The 20,447-nt window shown below is 47.5% G+C and overlaps 2 protein-coding genes across 2 annotated transcripts in view; one reads left to right on the top strand and one right to left on the bottom strand.

Moving 5' to 3' along the window:
* LOC130108233 (leucine-rich repeat-containing G-protein coupled receptor 6-like) overlaps nucleotides 1–8,905 on the top strand; it is a 60,595-nt gene extending 51,690 nt beyond the window's left edge. Inside the window, exons 6-12 of the mRNA XM_056275098.1 lie at nucleotides 5–51; nucleotides 329–400; nucleotides 1,673–1,744; nucleotides 2,344–2,469; nucleotides 3,500–3,654; nucleotides 4,315–4,395; nucleotides 7,644–8,905. Coding sequence (XP_056131073.1) covers nucleotides 5–51; nucleotides 329–400; nucleotides 1,673–1,744; nucleotides 2,344–2,469; nucleotides 3,500–3,654; nucleotides 4,315–4,395; nucleotides 7,644–8,905 — 1,815 coding nt within the window. The remainder of the gene's footprint in view (nucleotides 1–4; nucleotides 52–328; nucleotides 401–1,672; nucleotides 1,745–2,343; nucleotides 2,470–3,499; nucleotides 3,655–4,314; nucleotides 4,396–7,643) is intronic.
* Nucleotides 8,906–10,665: 1,760 nt separating this feature from the next.
* ube2t (ubiquitin-conjugating enzyme E2T (putative)) lies at nucleotides 10,666–19,345 on the bottom strand. Its single transcript, XM_056274940.1, has 7 exons — nucleotides 19,214–19,345; nucleotides 17,967–18,076; nucleotides 17,785–17,854; nucleotides 13,109–13,214; nucleotides 12,871–12,969; nucleotides 11,305–11,388; nucleotides 10,666–10,833 (listed from the first exon to the last, which is right to left on the bottom strand). Exons 2-7 carry the CDS (start codon nucleotides 18,073–18,075, stop codon nucleotides 10,711–10,713), a joined length of 591 nt encoding a protein of 196 aa, XP_056130915.1. The 5' UTR covers nucleotide 18,076; nucleotides 19,214–19,345; the 3' UTR covers nucleotides 10,666–10,710.
* Nucleotides 19,346–20,447: the final 1,102 nt, after the last annotated feature.

Raw genomic sequence — 20,447 nt, 5'->3', positions numbered from 1 at the left:
CCAGATAGAGGATCTGCCCAGCTTTTACCACTGCTCTGCGTTGCAGGAAATGTGAGTGTGTTGTTGATGTACATCAACGTTTCTCTTCCCTTTCGTTTCCTCCTCCTGCTCCTCTCACTTCCTGTGCACAAAATAAATGGAGACATATGCACACACACACACACACATCAGCGAGGACCTCCCCTGCCAAACGGCTCTTCAGCAAGACAATTTAAGAATAATTCGACCGGGACCAGGGGGCTGTTCTGCAGCCGATGTCGTGATGTTCCTATACAGGGGTAAATGAAGCTGTGATCACGGTGTACTGACTGTGTGTATTTCTCTGCAGTGGATTACAGCACAACCAGATCAGGAGGATAGAGTCCAGTACCTTCCAGCAGCTCACCTCTCTACGGGCTCTGTGAGTCACCCCCTCACCTCATGAAACCATCTGGTGCTTTCCTGAACCCGGTGTGTTCACACACATGATCCGGTGGTGCAGTGTGAACAACCTCCTATGCAGCACTGACCCGGGTCAGTGCTCCACACTGCACCACCGGATCATGTGTGTGAACAACCCTCTATACAGCACTGACCCGGGTCAGTGCTCCACACTGTACCACTGGATCATGTGTGTGAATAACCTATGCAGCACTGACCCGGGTCAGTGCTCCACACTGTGCCACCGGATCATGTGTGTGAATAACCTTCTATGCAGCACTGACCCGGGTCACTGCTCCACACTGTACCACTGGATCATGTGTGTGAATAACCTTCTATGCAGCACTGACCCGGGTCACTGCAGCACTGACCCGGGTCAGTGCTCCACACTGTACCACTGGATCATGTGTGTGAATAACCTTCTATGCAGCACTGACCCGGGTCACTGCTCCACACTGTGCCACTGCATCATGTGTGTGACTAACCTTCTATGCAGCACTGACCCGGGTCAGTGCTCCACACTGTACCACTGGATCATGTGTGTGAATAACCTTCTATGCAGCACTGACCCGGGTCACTGCTCCACACTGTGCCACCGGATCATGTGTGTGAATAACCTTCTATGCAGCACTGACCCGGGTCACTGCTCCATACTGTACTACTGGATCATGTGTGTGAATAACCTTCTATGCAGCACTGACCCGGGTCAGTGCTCCACACTGTACCACCGGATCATGTGTGTGAATAACCTTCTATGCAGCACTGACCCGGGTCACTGCTCCATACTGTACCACTGGATCATGTGTGTGAATAACCTTCTATGCAGCGTGGGGAACCTTGTATGAGAATTTGGCTATGAGCTCTCATCTTACCAAGTCCCCTAAAAGCTCATGTGTTTTACATCCCGTGTTTAACACGGCGTGTGACACAAGGCTCCAGACTCCGGAATAATAGAGGTGATTCTGGAGAAGGTTTTGACCCGGCTCATTATAAACAGCCGTGTCATAGCATCAACTTAACCAGGTCAACCTGGTTTTTGCACGTGTCACTTGCGCTGCATGCATGAGGAACTTCTTTTTTCCAAATTCATCGCCTGGTGGTGGTGGGGGTGGGGGTGGGGTGAGGGTAAAGATACCCAAATTAAATTAACCCTATACTGACACCTAGTGGTAATCGTAACATTCCATCTGTCACATCTGAACCCTGTTCAACTCGATGCATCTCATCACTCTCACCTCGATTCTCTCGTCAGTGACCTGAGCTGGAACGACATCGAGTGGATCCACCCCGACGCCTTTGCCGCCCTCCACTCGCTGGTCAAACTGTAAGTTGATGTTGATGTATTAGTAAAAACTCATACTGGTCACATTCTCATCGGGCCCTTCATCAGTGTCCCTCCGGCATCAGAGAAAACAGGCGGACGGTTTACCTTTGGTTATTAAAGCTAAACTTTACAGCCATCTCGTCCTTGTGCAAACACTCCATCCTTCAGCCGGCGCGCTGCGGAGACGCCGTGGCGTTTGGCAGCGACTACAGAGAACACGGATCTGTAATTAATGTCTGGAAGACCCTCCGTGTGGCTGGGAGGCTCGTCTCAGGTCCTGCCAATGCAAACTGCATTAAAGTGTGAAGAGTGGATAAACTATGCTTAGCTAAACAAGCAGATGCACTAAACGTGACAGGAAATATTATCTGGAGCGGGAATGCCATAAAAGATTCTGCTTTGAACCGCTTCTAACGTCTACACCGGGAAGTTCTGTTCCCACGGATGACCCAGGAAATATCTGCAATCAAAACACTTTGGGAAGAACTGAGCGATGGTAAACATTGACTTGCCTGACCCGCCCCTCTCTTCCGTCTGTGTGTGTGTGTGTGTGTGTGTGTCTCTCTCTCTCTTTTTGTACCTGTCTGTCTCTCTCTCAGGGACCTGACGGAGAACCGCCTCAGCTTGGTGCCGGTTGGAGGTTTGGGAGGTCTCACTCATCTGAAGCTTAGGGGCAACACAGACCTGTATGAGGCTTTCAGCCCTGAGCACTTCCCCCGTATGAGGTAACACACACACACACACACACACACACACACACACTGCATTCTTCTGTTCAGTCGTAACAGGGATTTGCAGATGAGACCACTGAAGAGTCTATCATCGATGTGTCGATTGGAGGAGAAACACTAATTGGGGATCTAAATTAGCTGATAATGACATACATTGACACGAAGCCCAGGTGTGCGTTTGGCTGCTGACCCACGTCCGTATCCTAGGGCTGGCAGGCACAACACACCACCCAGCACTCCACCCTTTTCCTTTCTATTCAATCATCCTTCCTTCCTCTGCGCTTTTCTATAAATATCCTCCCCCACGCCAAAGACATCTGAGGCGCACGTCGGACTAGCCGCACCGCGTACCTGCGAGCCATCCCTCACAATCAAAACACCGGCACCGCGGAGGCGTTCGCCAGCAAGCTCGTTCTCGTTACGCTGATTAGCATCCCCGAGGCTGGGCGAGGTGAAGGAGTCAGCCGATTCAAGAACGGCGGTCGGGTTCCAAATAGAAGATGGCAGCTGATCCTTCAGGGGCGTCAACATGATCTCCATCACTCAGTTCAACGTGGAATTCCAGCCGGGGAAGCTGCTTCAGACACGTTACACGTGCACGCACACACACACACACACACACACATGAACACAGTAAAATCCCAATCCCGTGTTCAATAACGGTGATCGTTTCAGCTACTGTCATGATATGATATACTTCAGGTGCTGTGTTGCTGCAGAAATAGATAACTTGAGCCCCGGAGACATTTTCCATATCGCTTTGATGAGGTTATGCGAGAGCAATGTTGAATTTTATCCAAAAAAATGGAGGCGGCCTTGCGCAGGCTTTTTACTCATTAACATCAACACCCCCCCCCCCCGCCCCAAGACTTCTAAGGTTTCAAGGGAATTTCTGTTTGCTGCTGCAGGATTTTCTCTGCACATGCCAGTGCTCTGACCCTGGCTTGCTCTCTCTCTCTCTCTCTCTCTGCTCTCTCTCTCTCTCTCTCTCTCTCTCTCTCTCTCTCTCTCTCTCCTCTCCCAGGGTGATCGAGATGCCCTATGCCTACCAGTGCTGTGTGTACGGGTCATGTGACAGCTACAAGTCAGCAAGCCAGTGGGACGCGGAGCAGGGCAACGGCGATGAGGACCTGCACAAGAGGACCGTGGCCATGTACCCTATGCACGGTGACACACACTGTAAGGGAACGCCTCACACACCCGTGCATGCGCATACTATGCACACACACACACCTGCACAGCTTCTAGGGTAAGGGGTAAAGTTATTGTTGGAAGGCCGAGGCTCCAAGTCTATGCCGAGGGCCAAACCCAAGGATCCAGATCTATTTCTGTCTCCGCGTGTTGACACGAGGCTGTTTGAAACATGTCGGAGCCTCGGTGAAACCACAGCTACCTGGCAGCTGTCGCATGCACTTTTACTCCCCGCGTGTTTACCCCCTCGCATTCCTGTCCCAGGCACATTATAAACACAGCTAAACTGAAATTAAGATGGAATTAAAACCATTAAACCCTCCAACCATTAAAACTGAAAAGACACAAGGCCTGTGCTTAGGAAAAAGATAACAATAACAGACGACGAATGCGGCATGACTGATTAGGATTTATTCGGCCTTAATTGTTATAAAAACAGCCCTGATGAATGAAACGTCTTGCAAACACCAATTACCTCCCAGAGGAAGGATTTTTCATGCCGTTGCAAAATAATCCTGGATCATCTTTAGCCGGCTTCATATTGTGGCACACATCCATACACAGACGTGCAGAATGGACTCAGCCGGCCTCGTGCAAGACGGGGGGGGGGTTTCTTTAACCTGTGACCCTGACTACGTTTGATTCTAGATGACCCTGACCTGGAGGAGTTCCAACTAGAAATAGAGGAATCCAAACTGCAGACCAGTGTTCAGTGTACACCCGTCCCAGGTAACACTACTACAAATGTAAACGCAGTTTTGTTGTTGTGGACAGATAGACGCACTAGCTTTCCAAGCTAACACTGCACCCGGCTGATCTCACTGGTTTACACATCCGCACCTTCAACCAGACGGAGGAGGGCTGGTCACTGAGATCAGCTGGTGTGATGTCGGGTTGGAAAGATAACCTGATTTCCTGTCTTGATGCGTGCTCGATAATCCAGGTAAGGAAACCACGGAAGGTTGAATCAGTTCATCTGGACACCACCTTTACTGACAGATACGTTTCATCGCTCATCTAAGTGACCTCTGCAGTCTCAACTGACTGCAGGTGTCCCCACCCTTATAAACAATACAGTGCCTGACGACCGAAACCAACCATCAGTTTCATACGCAAAGATGGGCGTGACCACTAACCAGAGCTTCAGTGGCCCTGTGTACCGTTCACAGAGGGTTGGGGAATAGTTGCAATCACAGCATTGTAAGATGGTGACAGATGTACTCTTAGCCCCCCCCCCCCCCCCGGTTCAGGGATGGTCGTTCCCTCTTCACACAGATGGCCTCTTTGACTCCCCATTCAAACCAGCGTTCCTCCCTATCAAGGATGTGCACATCCTCATCCCTGAAAGAGTGGCCACTGGCCTGGAGATGGTGTAGACTGGGGAGTCCTGGCCTGATGTGCTAGCTCTCCTGTGCTGTGTCATCCTCTTCGCCAGCGTCTGTTTGGTTTCCCTTTCCGACACTCCCGCCACATACGGAATCACCACTGGTTTATGCTTAGACAGCTGTTGTCCTTCTCCTCTCTTCGATCGGCTGGTGCGCTGTTTGGGCGTCTTCCTGGCTTTGGCAAACGCCCAGTTAGGATAACCACACTTAACCAGGGTCTGTTTAATGTGGGATTTCTCCTCTTCCCCGGCCGCTGTCAGTGGGGACGTTGTCAGCTCGGTGGTACAGCGTCCTGAGGACTCCTAGTTTGTGCTCCAGTGGATGATGAGAGTCAAACCTTAAGTACTGATCAGTATGTTTTGGTTTACAGTAAACATCAACAATCAAATGTCCCCCATCACCAATTGCAATTTCACAGTGGAAGAAGGCTAACCTGTCATTGTTCACGTCCCCCCTGGTGAATAGTACACATGGCCTTTGAAACTGTAGTTAATGGTCACACCATCCCATCCATCCATTATCTGAACCACTTCTCCCCCTCTCAGGGTCGCGGGGATACTGGAGCTTATTCCAGCAGTCATTGGGCGGCAGGCGGGGAGACACCCTGGACAGGCCGCCAGGCCATCACAGGGCTGACATACACACATACACACACCCATTCACACCTAGGGACAATTTAGTACGGCCGATTCACCTGACCTACATGTCTTTGGGCTGTGGGAGGAAACCGGAGCACCCGGAGGAAACCCAGGCAGACACGGGGGAGAACATGCAAACTCCACACAGAGGACGACCCAGGACGACCCCCCAAGGTTGGACTACCCCGGGGCTCGAACCCAGGACCTTCTTGCTGTGAAGCGACCGCACTAACCACTGTGCCGCCCTGGTGGTCACACCCATATTTGCAAAGAAACTGGTCGTTGGTTTCGGTCGTTATGCCACTGTATTGTACTGTATTGCTTATACCCGTGACCCCGAGAGCAGGACAAGCGGTTTGGATAATGGATGGATGGATGGACACCTGCACTCAGTTTAGACTGAAGATGTCACTTAGCTGAGTGATGAAACGTGTCCGTTAATAAACGTTGTGTCCAGACGAAGTGATTCAACCTTCTTTGACAATCTGATTTCACATGGCCCTCAATGACACGCGGTCACACATCAATCTTGTAAGATCCCATTCTCATCTTATGGCATCATACATTGATGCTTTTGCCAAGTGTCCTTCAGCGTCTGTAGGAAACGTGACGGACAAAAGTCCACCGGACTTCCAGCAGCCTCCTGTGTATGTATGAGACATGCCAGGTTAAGAAGTACGCAACTGTAATCCCAAATCTACATGTCGCCTAAACTTAACATGTATTCATACGTAAGGCCAGAAGTTTCACATTGGCGTCTATGGAACATCCGTTGCGTCTCTGTGCGGAGACCACAGGGTACTTTGTGGTACTTGTTTATTCCCACCACAATCACGTTCATCAGCAGAGAGCTGTTGGTGTCTGCTGATGAACGTGATTGTGGTGGGAACAAACAAGAGGTGTTCTGTGTCATGGCTTGACACTGCAACCGAATTCCCCTTTGGGATTATGAAGAAGTGAAAACTGAACTGAGAACTGTGTGTCACCCTTTGGCAAAATGTCAATGGGGGGGGGGGCATCCGGGTAGCGTAGCAGTCTATTCTGTTGCCTACCATCACGGGGATCGCCAGTCCGAATCCCCATGTTGCCTCCGGCTTGGACGAGCGTCCCTACAGACACAACTGACTGTCTACGGGTGGGAGGGCAGATGTGGGTATGTGTCCTGGTTGCTGCAGTAGCGCCTCCTCTGGTCGGTCGGGGCACCTGTGCGGGGGGGAGGAGGAACTGGGGGGGAATAGCGTGATCCTCCCACGCGCTACGTCCCCCTGGTGAAACTCCTCACTGTCAGGTGAAAAGAAGCAGCTGGCGACCCCACATGTATCGGAGGAGGCATGTGGTAGTCTGCAGCCCTCCCCGGATCGGCAGAGGAGGTGGCGCAGCAACCGGGACGGGGAATCCCCCCCCCCAAATGTCGATAAGGTTTTTAGTGTATCATTTGTGGGGAATAGTGAGTGAATGAATGAATGACGGCACAATTCAGGACACAGATCTGGTTTTCTATTCTACCAGCTAGTTCAGTACATCACTCGTTGTTCCAGTTCTTCAGCTGAGCTGAAAGTTCTTTCTGAAAAGGTGTTTTTCCCCTTCCCCCTTTTTCTCCCCAATTGTATCCGGCCAATTACCCCACTCTTCCCACCCATCACTCATCTAAGTGACCTCAGATGACTGATGAGACGACTCTGATTTTCGTACCTGGATTATTGAGCATGCATGAAGATATTCTTCTGGATGTAGTTTGCCACCTGTGTGTTTTTCTGCATTTTATTTCATGCATACCTTGGTTTCAGACTTACTATAAACACTCCTCCTATTTGGGTGTACTAAATAGTATGCTAGTATGCGATTTCAGACAAAGCCTGGGGGTACTTTGTGGTACCCGAGGACCTGATTGAGAACCACTGGGATTATCTTTTGTCAGTATGTGTTGCTGATGGGGTTGTGCTGTGTGTTGCAGGTCCTTTCCGTCCCTGTGACTCTCTCCTGGGCAGCTGGTTAGTGCGTGTGGGTCTCTGGTCTATATCGCTGCTGTCTCTGCTGGGGAACTCCCTCCTGCTGCTCTCGCTGCTGGGCTCAGCTGGCTTCCTCTCCCCACTCCGCTTCACGGTGGCATGCATGGGAGCCTCCAACCTGCTGACGGGCGTGTGCACATGCACCCTGGCCCTGGTGGATGCGCTCACGCTGGGGGAATTTGGACATCACGGCGCCCGCTGGGAGGGCGGTCCCGGGTGCCAGGCCACCGGGTGGGTGTGGGTGTTTGCATCCGAGTCCAGTGTGTTGCTGCTGACCCTGGCTGCCGTGCAGTGCGGTGTGAGCGTCACATGTGCCCGGGCCTACGGAAAGTCGCCGTCGCTCGGGAGCGTTCGCACGTGTGCACTTTTCTGCCTGACGTTTTCCCTCACCCTGGCCTCCCTCCCGCTGGTGGGAGTAGGGGAGTACGGGTCCTCTCCGCTCTGCTTGCCCTCCCCGCTGCCTCCCCCATCTTCACGGCCTTCCTCCTCCCTGGGCTTCCCGTTGGCGCTCATCATGATGAACACTCTGTGTCTCCTCATCGTCACTGGTTCCTACATTCGCCTCTACTGGGAGCTGCTGAGGAGGGAGTGCGAGGGCCTGTGGGACTGTGCGATGATCAAGCACGTCGCCTGGCTGATATTCACCAATGGGCTCCTCTATGTACCGGTGGCCTTCCTCTCCCTCTGCTCCCTGCTGGGCCTCCTTTCGCTCGGCGAGGAGGTGCTCAAATCAGTCCTCCTGCTCCTCCAGCCGCTGCCCTCCTGCCTCAACCCACTCCTCTTCCTCCTCTTCACCCGAGACCACTCCCACTTCTTCTGGCCCCGCACAAAGGCACACCCACAGTTGCGCCGGGACCGCACCCTGGACTCGCTGGTTTCTGTGGAGACAGAGAAGAGCTCCTGCTCCGTCTCCTCCACAGTGTCCATCGCTGATGCTGACACCCTGTACGGTGGCAGGTCGTCCCTCCAACCCCAGCTGGATCCGATCCGGGTTTCCCACTGCACCTCCGCCTCCTCTTCCCCCCCCTCCGTTCCTCTCATCCCCTGCAAGACGCCCTCTCCTGGTGGCAGAGATAGAGACAGAGCGCCGGAGAGAGGGAACCCGCGAGATGAAGAGTGCCTCAGCGGCTTGGAGCAGGAGGCGAACAGCAACGCTTGTCCTCCCTATCACTCCCTCACGCCTCCTCCTATCACCTCCCATCCCTGAACCGCCAAGCCAGCTGACGGACCGGCTAGCTTGGACACTATGGGGACTTTTCTGGACCATCACCACACAGCGCTAACAAAGTAACCAGCCCTGGAGTTACCAGTCTAGTCTCGGATCTCCTCCAAACAGGTCTGCACAGAGACTAAAAACACTTTAGAGGTTTATAAGAACACAATTAAGTGACCCTGAAGGAGCGGACATAAAAACCAGGTGATCTTTACGTGAAAGACTTAAGATGAAACATCATCATAGAGAAAACTGGACCGACATGACGTCACGTTCGCGTCATTGTGGACTCATATGACGAGCAGACAGGTTGCGGTTAACGCCTTAAACTACACGGAACATCTGAGCAGTAGACAAACCAGTGATGTAGCCAGGGGGGTTTAAGTAGAACCAATAGAGCTTCAAAGTGTAAATGTCTATATCGAAATGTGATATTAGAGAGGTGGTAGCTTGTTATGTCACGTGTTTGTTAAATGGAGTTTTTTTTTTTGTGTTGTGGAAATATAAGTTCTATTTTATTGCCAAGGTTTTATGTCAAATAAAGGGATCCATCAGCACACAAAAGCAGGTCGTTTAACCAGAGTAAGCTATTGTTTCTTTTCAACAGAAATCCGTCATCTTAAGATGACATTTTGCAGTAATTATTTACCGCTTTTATAATAATAATAATAAAAAAAGTTAATTACAGCAATATGCAACGGGGAACATATCGCACATAGTTTACAAAAGTTTTGTCTTGGGATGACTACGCCCCCCCCCCGACGCGAGGAGGCGAGCGGTCACACGCGGACTGAATGGGATTGAACTCGCATCTTGTAAAGGTAAAACTTTCAAAGTAGGCTAGCAACGTGTACATACAAATGTAACTACCTCTGAACTAGCATGCTATTGATTTACTATAGCCTTGTGTTTTGTCTCTTCTCATGATACAAACAGCAAATATATAATTTTATATAAGAAATAAATCCTTTTAGTTTGTAAAAACAAATATCGTGAGTTGATATGTTGGGTGTACATACTTTGTATACAACAGGTAAACATGTGATTGAATAAAACGAATAGCTGAACGCTGTCTGCACTGACTGTTCTGCTTGTGCAAAAACGGTTATTTAAAAGACAAATAGAGAGTGGTTAACGCGGTTGTCTCACAGCAAGAAGGTTGTGGGTTTGAACCCCGCGATAGTCCAACCTTGGTGGGTTGTCCCAGGTCGTCCTCTGTGTGGAGTTTGCATGTTCTCCTCGTGTCTGCGTGGGTTTCCTGCAGGGGTGCCGGTTTCCTACCACAGTCCAAAGACATATAGGTCAGGTTGAATTGGCCGTACTAAATTGTCCCTAGGTATGACTATGTGTGTGTGTGTGTGTGTGTGTGTGTGTGTGTGTGTGTGTGTGTGTGTGTGTTGGGCCCTTTGATGGACTGGCGGCCTGTCCAGGGTGTCTCCCCACCTGCCGCCCAATGACTGCTGGGATAGGCTCCAGCATCCCCACCACCCTGAGAGCAGGATAAGCGGTTCAGATAATGGATGGAAGGACGGATAGAGGGGGGGAAAAAAGCACACAAAAACACTTTAGCAACGGCTTTAAACTTTAATATTTAAACTCTAATATTTAAATTAACGAGAAAGCAGCTTTTCACACATGTCGATGTGTACATTGCATTAAGGGAAACATATGAATACAGAACACAAACCGTTGTAAGCATTTACACAAAAATAGGAAAAAACAGCTGATTGCTGAACAAAACGTGGTGGCTGGTTTGAAGCAGCGTTGTGTTGACTTTAATAAGTAGATGTAATGGTGGTCTACAAACAGGTTTTCTTGAATTCCTGTGGCCTCTCCTCTGTCTGCCGCACTTCTTGGGGAGCCTCTCTCTTGCGGGAATACTGGGAATCTGGAGTGTTTTCTTTGTCGCCCTCCGCCAACCCCTGAAAAGCAGTCACGACGTTTCAGTTTCCTGACCGAGCTTTTCCTTCAACGTCCCAAAATGTTACACATAACCGGCTGAATGCAAGTTTGGACAGTTTAACTTAAATCTAACACCAAGATCACACAAGTTGTTCTGCATTAAACATCAATTGAGCAACCAAAATGCCATGATTAGATGGACTTACAGCACCACCTTATGGCAGCAAACAACAACCACAGCCACAAGTGCATCATCGGTCACTGAACAGTACTTGCAGGTTTTTGCCCAACACTACAGCTGCAGATTTTACAAACTAGCACATGTTCAACCACGGGGGGGTCCAGTTAGCAAAAATACCTGGTGGGTTTTTTGGTTGGAATGAAAACCTACATGCAAAAAGCTCTCAAAGGCAGATGGTCGGAGACCACCGGAGTCAAATAACCGGCTTTGAATATGCTTTGACCGTATTAACTACTGCAGCGAAGCTTACCGTGTTCTTCTCAACGGCGTATTCCTTGGTCCACTTTCTGGCCTTCTCCAGGAAAAGCGGTTTGTTGTGTTTAAACTCTGACGACTGCAGTCAAGAAACGTCAATATGTTAGTTTGCACTGTCCACGAGGTTGTTGGAGAAACGCAAAACTCAAAATACTGAACACTGCAATTTTAAAAGATCATAGAGGATGTGGTTTGCTGTTGGAGGAAAGTGTCTTTCACACAGCTTATTTTGCTGCTCCAAGTCTCGGATGCACCCAGGGTGAATGCAGAAAATGTTTCATACTCTCCAAATGTCACCAAATTTCCTGCTTGATTTTACATGCATTTTATGTATTGCATACAGTAAAACATATAAGTTTTGCAGAAAAAGGATGCATTTTTCGTGCATTTCAAGAAAACTCCATTTACCAAGTACATGCCATGTTAAACAGTATTAGAAACATCCATCCATCCATTATCCGAACCGCTTATCCCGCTGTCAGGGTCGCGGGGACGCTGGAGCCTATCCCAGCAGTCATTGGGTGGCAGGCAGGGAGATACCCTGGACAAGCCGCCAGGCCATCACACACACACACACACACACACACATTCATACCTAGGGGCAATTTAGTGTGGCCAATTCACCAGACCTGCATGTCTTTGGACTGTGGGAGGAAACCAGAGCACCCGGAGGAAACCCACGCAGACACGAGGAGAACCTGCAAACTCCACACAGAGGACGACCCCCAAGGTAGGACAACCCCGGGGCTCGAACCCAGAACCTTCTTGCTGTGAGGCAACCACGCTAATGACTGCGCCACCATGCCTCCCGTATTAGAAACAGACATTTTCTATTGGTAGGTAGGTGTTGTGTCTGTGATGGCCTGGGGCCCTGTGATGGTCTGACGGCCTGGCCAGGGCATCTCCCCCCCGCCTGCCGCCCAATGACTGCTGGGATAGGCTCCAGCATCCCCACGACACTGAGAGCAGGATAAGCGGTATGGATGATGGATGGATTTTCTATTGGTGGTGGTGGTGGGGGGGAAGTTGTGTCAAGGGCAAGAAAACCATTCACAGCAAATACCAGAATAAATCAAAATCATGCTCCCAAAAACTTTTTGGTGAGATCTATGTAGGGACAAAGCCAAGCACTTCTCACTCACAGCAACACTGTGCATGTGTGATTATAGAATCTTCTAGAAAACCAATGACAAGCAGACCATCATGGTTCAATGGAACCAGTAGCACACTAGTATGCAGTGTGTGACAACCGCATAATCAACAGCCTGCAAGTCGCATGCATGTCTTTGTTTATATAAAGCCGTATTTTGGGACAAAACAGGAGAACTGCCACCTACTGTCATATGAAAAGGTAAAACTAATACTGAAAACACATAATACTATGAGTACTATGAGTTGCATGAATTAATTTTGAATAAGCTGGCTGTGTAGGACACAGCCGAAGTGACGGGACCTTTGGTGTGCTGACATATTCATGGCAAGGGGCATACTGAAAATGCAATGCGATTCTGCTCAGTGTCATGAGCCACATTGTGGGGTGTGACGCGTGAGCAGGTCTTACTATATCAGCCATAAGTGGGTCATCTGGGTTGGGTTCGGCCATCAGCAACTGTATGGAGGCGAGGACTGTGGAGATATTGAGGGACGGTCTCCAGGCACCCTGAAAAGAAAGAAGGTAAGCATCTGTACGCACCTCTATTCAAGGAAGGAACATCGACAATGTCCATTTCAGACAAAAAGTCAGACAATGATGAATGTGAAGCAGAAACGTGTTGGGTTTGTTTCAGATTTGTTACAACCTTGGGTGGGAGTTTAAGAGCGTCATGACAGATGCGTCCTGCATTGTCAATGTTGGGATGGTAGATGGGTGTCAAGAACCGTATTTTGGGGGGCTCAAAAGGGTACCTAGGAGGAGAAGAGCAGAAAATATATATATATATATATTAAAAAAAAAATCGCAGAAAGGTGAATCAGTTCATTTGGACACAACATTTATTGAGAGAAACGTTTCATCACTCATCATCCACCTCTTCAGTCTCAAATGACTGCAGGTATCCTTCAACCTTATAAAGCACAGCTGCAGAACGACCGAAACCAACGGTTTCATATGCAAACTGGCGTGACCATTAACTCGAGTTACAACGGACATGTGTACTATCCAGAGGATGGGGGAATAGTTGCAGTGAGGACAAAAACATCATCATCTTTCTGACGGACAAAGGTAGATGCACTGTTTTATTAAACCACACAGACTATCATGAAAACGTTATGACGTTACTCAGCGACATAAATACTTATGAGCCCCTGAAATGAGATCCAGGCAGTGGTTACAAGAAAAAGGTGATAGATTGTCTGAAGCTGTTAGAACAGGACAATGCTATTGACAGATTTTGTACCATAGATTATACCCAGGGGAAGCTACACCTAGTCTGTATGGTTTACCTAAGATACATAAACAGGATGTGCCATCACGGCCTCTTATTTGCATGATTAATTCAGTGAGCTATAACATCTCTAAGTTTCTGGCATCTATATTTAACCTGCTGGAAGGCAGTAATGAACATCACTTTCAGAACACTGGATTTTGTGGATAAGGTGAGGGACATCATTATGGAGAGGGATGAAAACGATGGTCTCTTATGATGTTACGTCTCTCTTCACGTGCGTTCCTGTTGATGAAGCAGTGGAGGTAGTTCGCGTGAAATTACAAAATGACCCCACTCTTACCAATAGGACCACCCTTAACACTGACCAAGTGTGTCTGCTCCTGAAGCGGTCTTCAGCCCACGTACTTCACATACAGGGGGCAGTACTAGAGGCAGAGGCATGGGTGTCCTATGGGTTCCCATTTCACCTATAGTGGCTGACTTGTATATGGAGGAAGTGGAAAAGAGGGCTCTGATGTCCTATCCAGGGACACACCTAGCCATTGGTTCAAATTTGTGGACGACACCTGGGTTAAACCCAAATCTCAGGACATACCACATTTCAACAACCACATTAACTCTGTGGACAACCACATCAAGTTCACCAGGGAGGATGTGAAAAATGACAGGTTAGCCTTCTTAGACTGTGAAGTTGCAATAGGTGATGGAGGACATTTGATTGTTGATGTTTACCGTAAACCAACACATTGATCAGTACTTAAGGTTTGAAGCACAAACTAGGAGTCATCAGGACGCTGAACCACCGAGCTGACAATGTCCCCACTGACACAGCAGCCGGGGAAGGGGAGAAATCCCACATTAAACAGGCCCTGGTTAAGTGTGGTTATCCCAACTGGGTGTTTGTCAAAGCCAGGAAGATGCCCAAACAGTGCACCAGCACAACAAACTGGTGCCTAAGCGTAAACCAGTGGTGATTCCATATGTGGTGGGAGTGTCGGAACAGCTGAGATGCGTATTTTCGAAACACCACGTCTCGGTTGCTTTCAAACCCCATAACAATCCTTGGTCCACCCCAGGGTTTGGGTCCCCCGGCACAAACCGAGCAATATAGTGTACGCTGTTAAGTGCCGAGACGATTGCCGTGACTTGTAAGAAACTAAACAGACTCTGGCAAAGAGGATGGCACAACACAGAAGAGCCAACACGTCAGGCCAGGACTCCGCAGTCTACACCCATCTACAGTGCCTTGCAAAAGTATTCAATCCCCTTGACAATCATCACTAATTTCTGGATTATAAAATATACTCACACATCTGCTCCTGAACAATATTATTTTTGTGAACTCATAAGCTCTAACAGCATGTTCCCAAAGTCAAAATAAGTTATTGTTCACTGACTTTTTGTAAATAAATTAAAACTAAAATATAGTGCTTGCATAAGTATTCAACCCCCACATATCAATACTTTGTAGAGTACCCTTTTGCTGCAATAACAGCCATGATTCTCTTGGGGTAAGTATGTACAAGCTTTGCACATTCTTCTGGAGTAATTTTTGCCTGTTCTTCTCGACAGAATTTGTACAGGTCTTGCAGGTTGGTTGGATGGCACCTCTGGACTGCGATTTTCAGTATGTGCCACAAATATTCAATGGGGTTGAGGTCCGGACTTTGACTTGGCCACTCCAAAACATTCACCTTTTTGTTGCTGAGCCATGCCATTGTTGCTTTAGCCTTGTGCTTAGGATCACTGTCCTGCTAGAAGGTGAACCTTCTCCCAACCTTCTGTTTTATGGCAGACTGCAACAGGTTTTCTTCCAATATTTCCCTGTATTTAGCTCTATCCATTCTCCCCTCAATTTGAACAAGATTCCCGGTGCAACCCCATAGCATTATGCTGCCGCCGCCATGCTTCACTGTAGAAAGGGTGTTTGTTAGGGCATGAGCAGTGTTAGGTTTGCGCCACACATAACGCTGTGAGTTTTGGCCAAAAAGCTCAACTTTCACCTCATCTGACCATAAAACCTTTACCCACATCCTAACTGGGTCTCTCTCATGCTTGGTTGTTTGTTTTTTAGGGAGTTGTCCCTTATCTGATGAGAGGGTCTAATGACAGGATGTTGTGTTGCTTGCTGTAAAGCCCCCTGAGGCAAATTTGTAATTTGTGATATTGGGATATACAAATAAAATTGACTTTACTTCGTAGCAAACCAAGCGTGCTTTTATATGCACAGTTTTGAGCAATGGCTTCTTTCTTGCCACCCTCTCATACAGGCCAGGTTTATGGAGAGCCCATGATATGGTTGACCCATGCACGTTTACTCCAGCTTCAGCCACTGATCTCTGGAGCTCCTTCAAAGTGACTGCAGGACTATCTGGGCTTTCCTCACCAGCCCACGTCTTGCTCAGACGCTTAGCTTTGAGGGACGGCCTGTCCTACGAAGCGTCTGGGTGGTGTGATACAGCTTCCACTTTCTGACAATGGATCCAACAGTGTTCCGTGGGACCTCAAAATACTTGGATATTGTTTTGTATCCCTATCCCGCCTTTTGCATTTTAATAATTTTGTCTCTTACTACAGTATTATGCCCCTTTGTATTCATTTTCTGATGGCGTTCACACCCGGCTAATGAACTTTACACAGAGTGCTTTTTGTACCCATAAATGAGACCGTTACTTTAATATCTTACAGGTGCACACTAAGTATGCCCAATTGTGTTAACCTGAGTTTGTTTTAGGAACAATTTGTCATTTGTGTAACTTGGAGCTTTCAGAGCACAAGGGGTTGAATACTTATGCAAGCACTATGTTTTGATTTTTAATCTATTAATAAAAAGTCAGCAAAAATAACTTATTTTGGCTTTGGGAACATGCTGTTAAAGCTTATGGGTTCACAAAAATACTAATATTGTTCAGGAACAGATGCGTGAGTATCTTTTAGAATCCAGAAATTAGTGATGACTGTCAAGGGGGTTGAATACTTTTGCAAGGCACTGTATAGGCCAATGGCCACTCTTTCAAGGATGAGGATATGCACATCCTTGATAGAGAGGAATGCTGGTTTGAACGGGGAGTCAAAGAGGCCCTCTATGTCAAGAGGGAATGACCATCCCTGAGCCGAGGGGGGGCTAAGAGTACATCTGTCGCCATCTTACAATGCTGTGTTTGCAATTATTCTCCATCCATCCATCCATTATCCAAACCACTTATCCTGCTCTCAGGGTTGCAGGGATGTTGGCGTCTATCCCAACAGTCACTGGGCAGCAAGTGGGGAGACACCAGGCCGCCAGGCTATCACAGGGCCAACACACAATTGGATATATGGACGAGGAATTTCTGAAACAACTATATAAAAATGGTGCTAATTACTGATTGGTCATCTCTTAATTATGGACATAGATATGCAGACTGCACACAAACAGACATTCACAAATGCACATTTTATTATTTACTTAAATCGCATCTTTTGCGGTTATATTTTATTTTATTACTTTATTCATCCCCATAGGGAAATTTTTCCTGTGCATTTAACCCGTCCTAGCTGTGTAGCTAGGAGCAGTGGGCAGCTGCCGTGCAGCGCCCGGGGACCAACTCCAGTGTGTCTTGCTATGCCTTGGTCTGGGGTACAGACAGGAATATTAACCCGAACATGCATATCTTTTTGATGGTGGGCGAAACCGGACCACCCGGAGAAAACCCACACAGACACGGGGAGAACATGCACAGTCCACACAGAATGGACCTGGGACAACCCGGGGTTTGAACCTAGGACCTTCCTGCTGTGAGGCAACAACGCTAATCACTGCGCCACCGTGCCGCCCTCCAATATATTCTTCAATCCTCTGTAAATAGTATACATGGCCATTGTAACTCTAGTTAATAGTCAAGCCAATTTGCATATGAAACTAATCGTTGGTTCTGGTCGTAATGCAACTGTGCTGTTGATAAGGTTGGGGGATACCTGCAGTCACTTGAGACTGAAGAGGTAATTTGGATGAATGATGAAACCTTTCTCTCAATAAACACTGTGTCCAGATGAATTGATTCAACTTCCTGTGATCGTTAAAGTGTAATACTTCACAAAATATTTACCTTTCCGGGACCTTGATTTCCAAGGAGAAAAGTCCCCCTTCATACGGAGTACCTACTCCACCGACTATTTCTGAAAACCAGGGGAGCGCAGGCAGACAATTAGGTGAAAACTGCAGGAGTGTCAAGATGCTATGGGTGATCTACCTTTTGTCTTGCCTGTCTTGAAACCTACGACTACTTACGCGCTCGGAGGTCATCCATTTGTCCTTCAGTCTGCCAGCATGTCATCCCTGGAGGAGGCTCTGTGCTCAGCATCTGGAGCTCACGCTTCAAACGGGAGATCCTCTGCATTCTGTATGTGCAAAACCCAGGGACGGGAAACAAGTCTAAGGTCATACATCATCAAAAATGTTATCGGAGTGACATTGTATTACAGTTAACTATAGACTGAACTGCTGCCAAAACCAATCCAAGACCTCAAGGTTAAAATCCAAACAGGACTGGTCTTCCTTCGCTTCATCCACCGTGAATTTTTTTCTACTTGTAAAAAAAGACAATCTGCCTGCCCGATTCTACTTACTAGCCTTGCCCATTGACACATACTATACTGTGGCATTTTTGTTACAGCTATTACAGGTGGTGCTACTTTATCATTTTGATACTGTGAACCATTACAGTGCAGTTCTGGGGGTGCAGGTTAAATGTGTGCTGGTATCACTGTATACTGCCAGTCTCTTGTATGGCTATAATCCGGACTGCGCAACAAATTCCCCATTCAGGACAACACAACTACTGATTAACCGACTGACAACTACTATTACTACTACTACTACTACTACTACTACTTTCGGCTGCTCCCGTTAGGGGGCGCCACAGCGGATCATCCGTTTCCATTTCTTCCTGTCTTCTGCGTCTTCCTCTGTCACACCAGCCACCTGCATGTCCTCCCTCACCACATCCATAAACCTCCTCTTTGGCCTTCCTCTTCTCCTCTTCCCTGGCAGCTCCATATTCAGCATCCTTCTCCCAATATACCCAGCATCTCTCCTCCACACATGTCCAAACCATCTCCATCTTGCCTCTCTTGCTTTGTCGCCAAACCGTCCAACCTGAGCTGTCCCTCTAATATACTGGTTCCTAATCCTGTCCTTCTTCATCACTCCCAGTGAAAATCTTAGCATCTTCATCTCTGCCACCTCCAGCTCCGCCTCCTGTCTCTTCGTCAGTGCCACTGTCTCCAAACCATATAACAGATTAACCGACCGACAACAATTATAATAAATCAACGGCCGTTTGTGTGCCTCGAGTGTGGACGGTTACTTTGATATTACGGTTTTGAAAATGCCTGTATCGTACCTTCCTATGCCGTTTAAATGCTAGCATGAATTGTGTTGCGGCTAACACTATGCGAAGAGGGAGTAGCAGCTAAGCAGCGAAGTTCGCCATAACATGACTCGAAATATATCACACATACTCGTGGAGGACTTACCTCGTTATCAAATCGGATTGTTTCCAGTTGTGTATTTTTTTAACCGTCGACCTCTGTAAAGTTAGTTAAAGTGAATGAACGTAAACACAACAGGAGAACGCACGGCAGCTCGGCGTTACGTTTGGATTTTCCCTCCTTATACGTCACCAACCCCGCCTTAGAGAAAGGCCTTGTGGGTGTTGTAGTTGTTAAGGGAAAGCCGGCTGCGCCTTCTTCTTCTTCTTCTTCTTATTCTTTTTCTTCTTCTTCTTCTATTGTTCTTTACATTTTAGCTGCTTGGCGACCTTGTAACGAGAGCGGCGCCTATTGGTTCTGTATAAAGGTTGTTTTTTCTGTTTTTTTACGTTCCTCATTCAGCAAGAGAGTATGTCTGTTTATGGCGCCATCTACTGGAATAACGTTGCAAGTGACACTCCATGGCAGAAGGTTTGGATGTTACCTCCCAAATATCTCACGGCAAATAAAATAAAAGTGTCATTTAAGCTTATAAACAAATTCTCTCCTCTAAAACACGTTCTTAAAAGATCTGATTAATGTTTCATATTCATTTTGCTCTGCACATCCTGAAACTGCGCCTCGTTTACTTTGGGCACTGTTACCACAACAAAATGAAATAAAAGTCCGTGGCAAGAGGTTTCCAAGTTTGTTAATGTTACATTTATGGCTGGTTTTAAATTTATTGTATAAACATGTTTTGTTTGTTTGTTTTTTTAAAGTTACAATAGAAAGAATCGGAAACAAGCGTACATTGTCAATCTTATTATTTTAGCTAAGTTTCAGATTCATAAATGCAAGTTTGCCAACCAAAAACCCCCTCTTTTGCCAGTTGTTCATAAAGAACATGCACTATTAACTCTTGCGTCAACATGAAGGCTGTAAAAACAGCTGAGTGTATTTTTTAATATTTCTATTTAACTCATCTGTTGTTTTACTTATTTTTGCATTCATTATTTTCATTTTAATTATAGTCTACGTTTTCCTTCTGTTTCTTGTGTGTTGCTTGTGAACTCACCTGGCATTTTGTTCACGTGAATGTATCTCCTTCTTTATTGTACTGAAAATTAAAAGAAAAAAGATGCTTGACATCCATCTTTATGGTGCATTGCCGTCACATACCTGGCTGCAGGTTCGAGACCCTAAAGAACTAGCTTCTTATCAACTGGAAAATGCATTTTCATCCTTGTCACGTCTTATATCGGCACTTAACATGAGGAAGAGAGCACTTTTCCTAAAG

This window comes from Lampris incognitus, chromosome 2 (genome assembly GCF_029633865.1).
Source record: "Lampris incognitus isolate fLamInc1 chromosome 2, fLamInc1.hap2, whole genome shotgun sequence".
Classification (NCBI taxonomy): Eukaryota; Metazoa; Chordata; class Actinopteri; order Lampriformes; family Lampridae; genus Lampris; species Lampris incognitus.
Note: the sequence above shows the minus strand (reverse complement) of the source record. Positions and strands in the feature narration are given on the sequence as shown.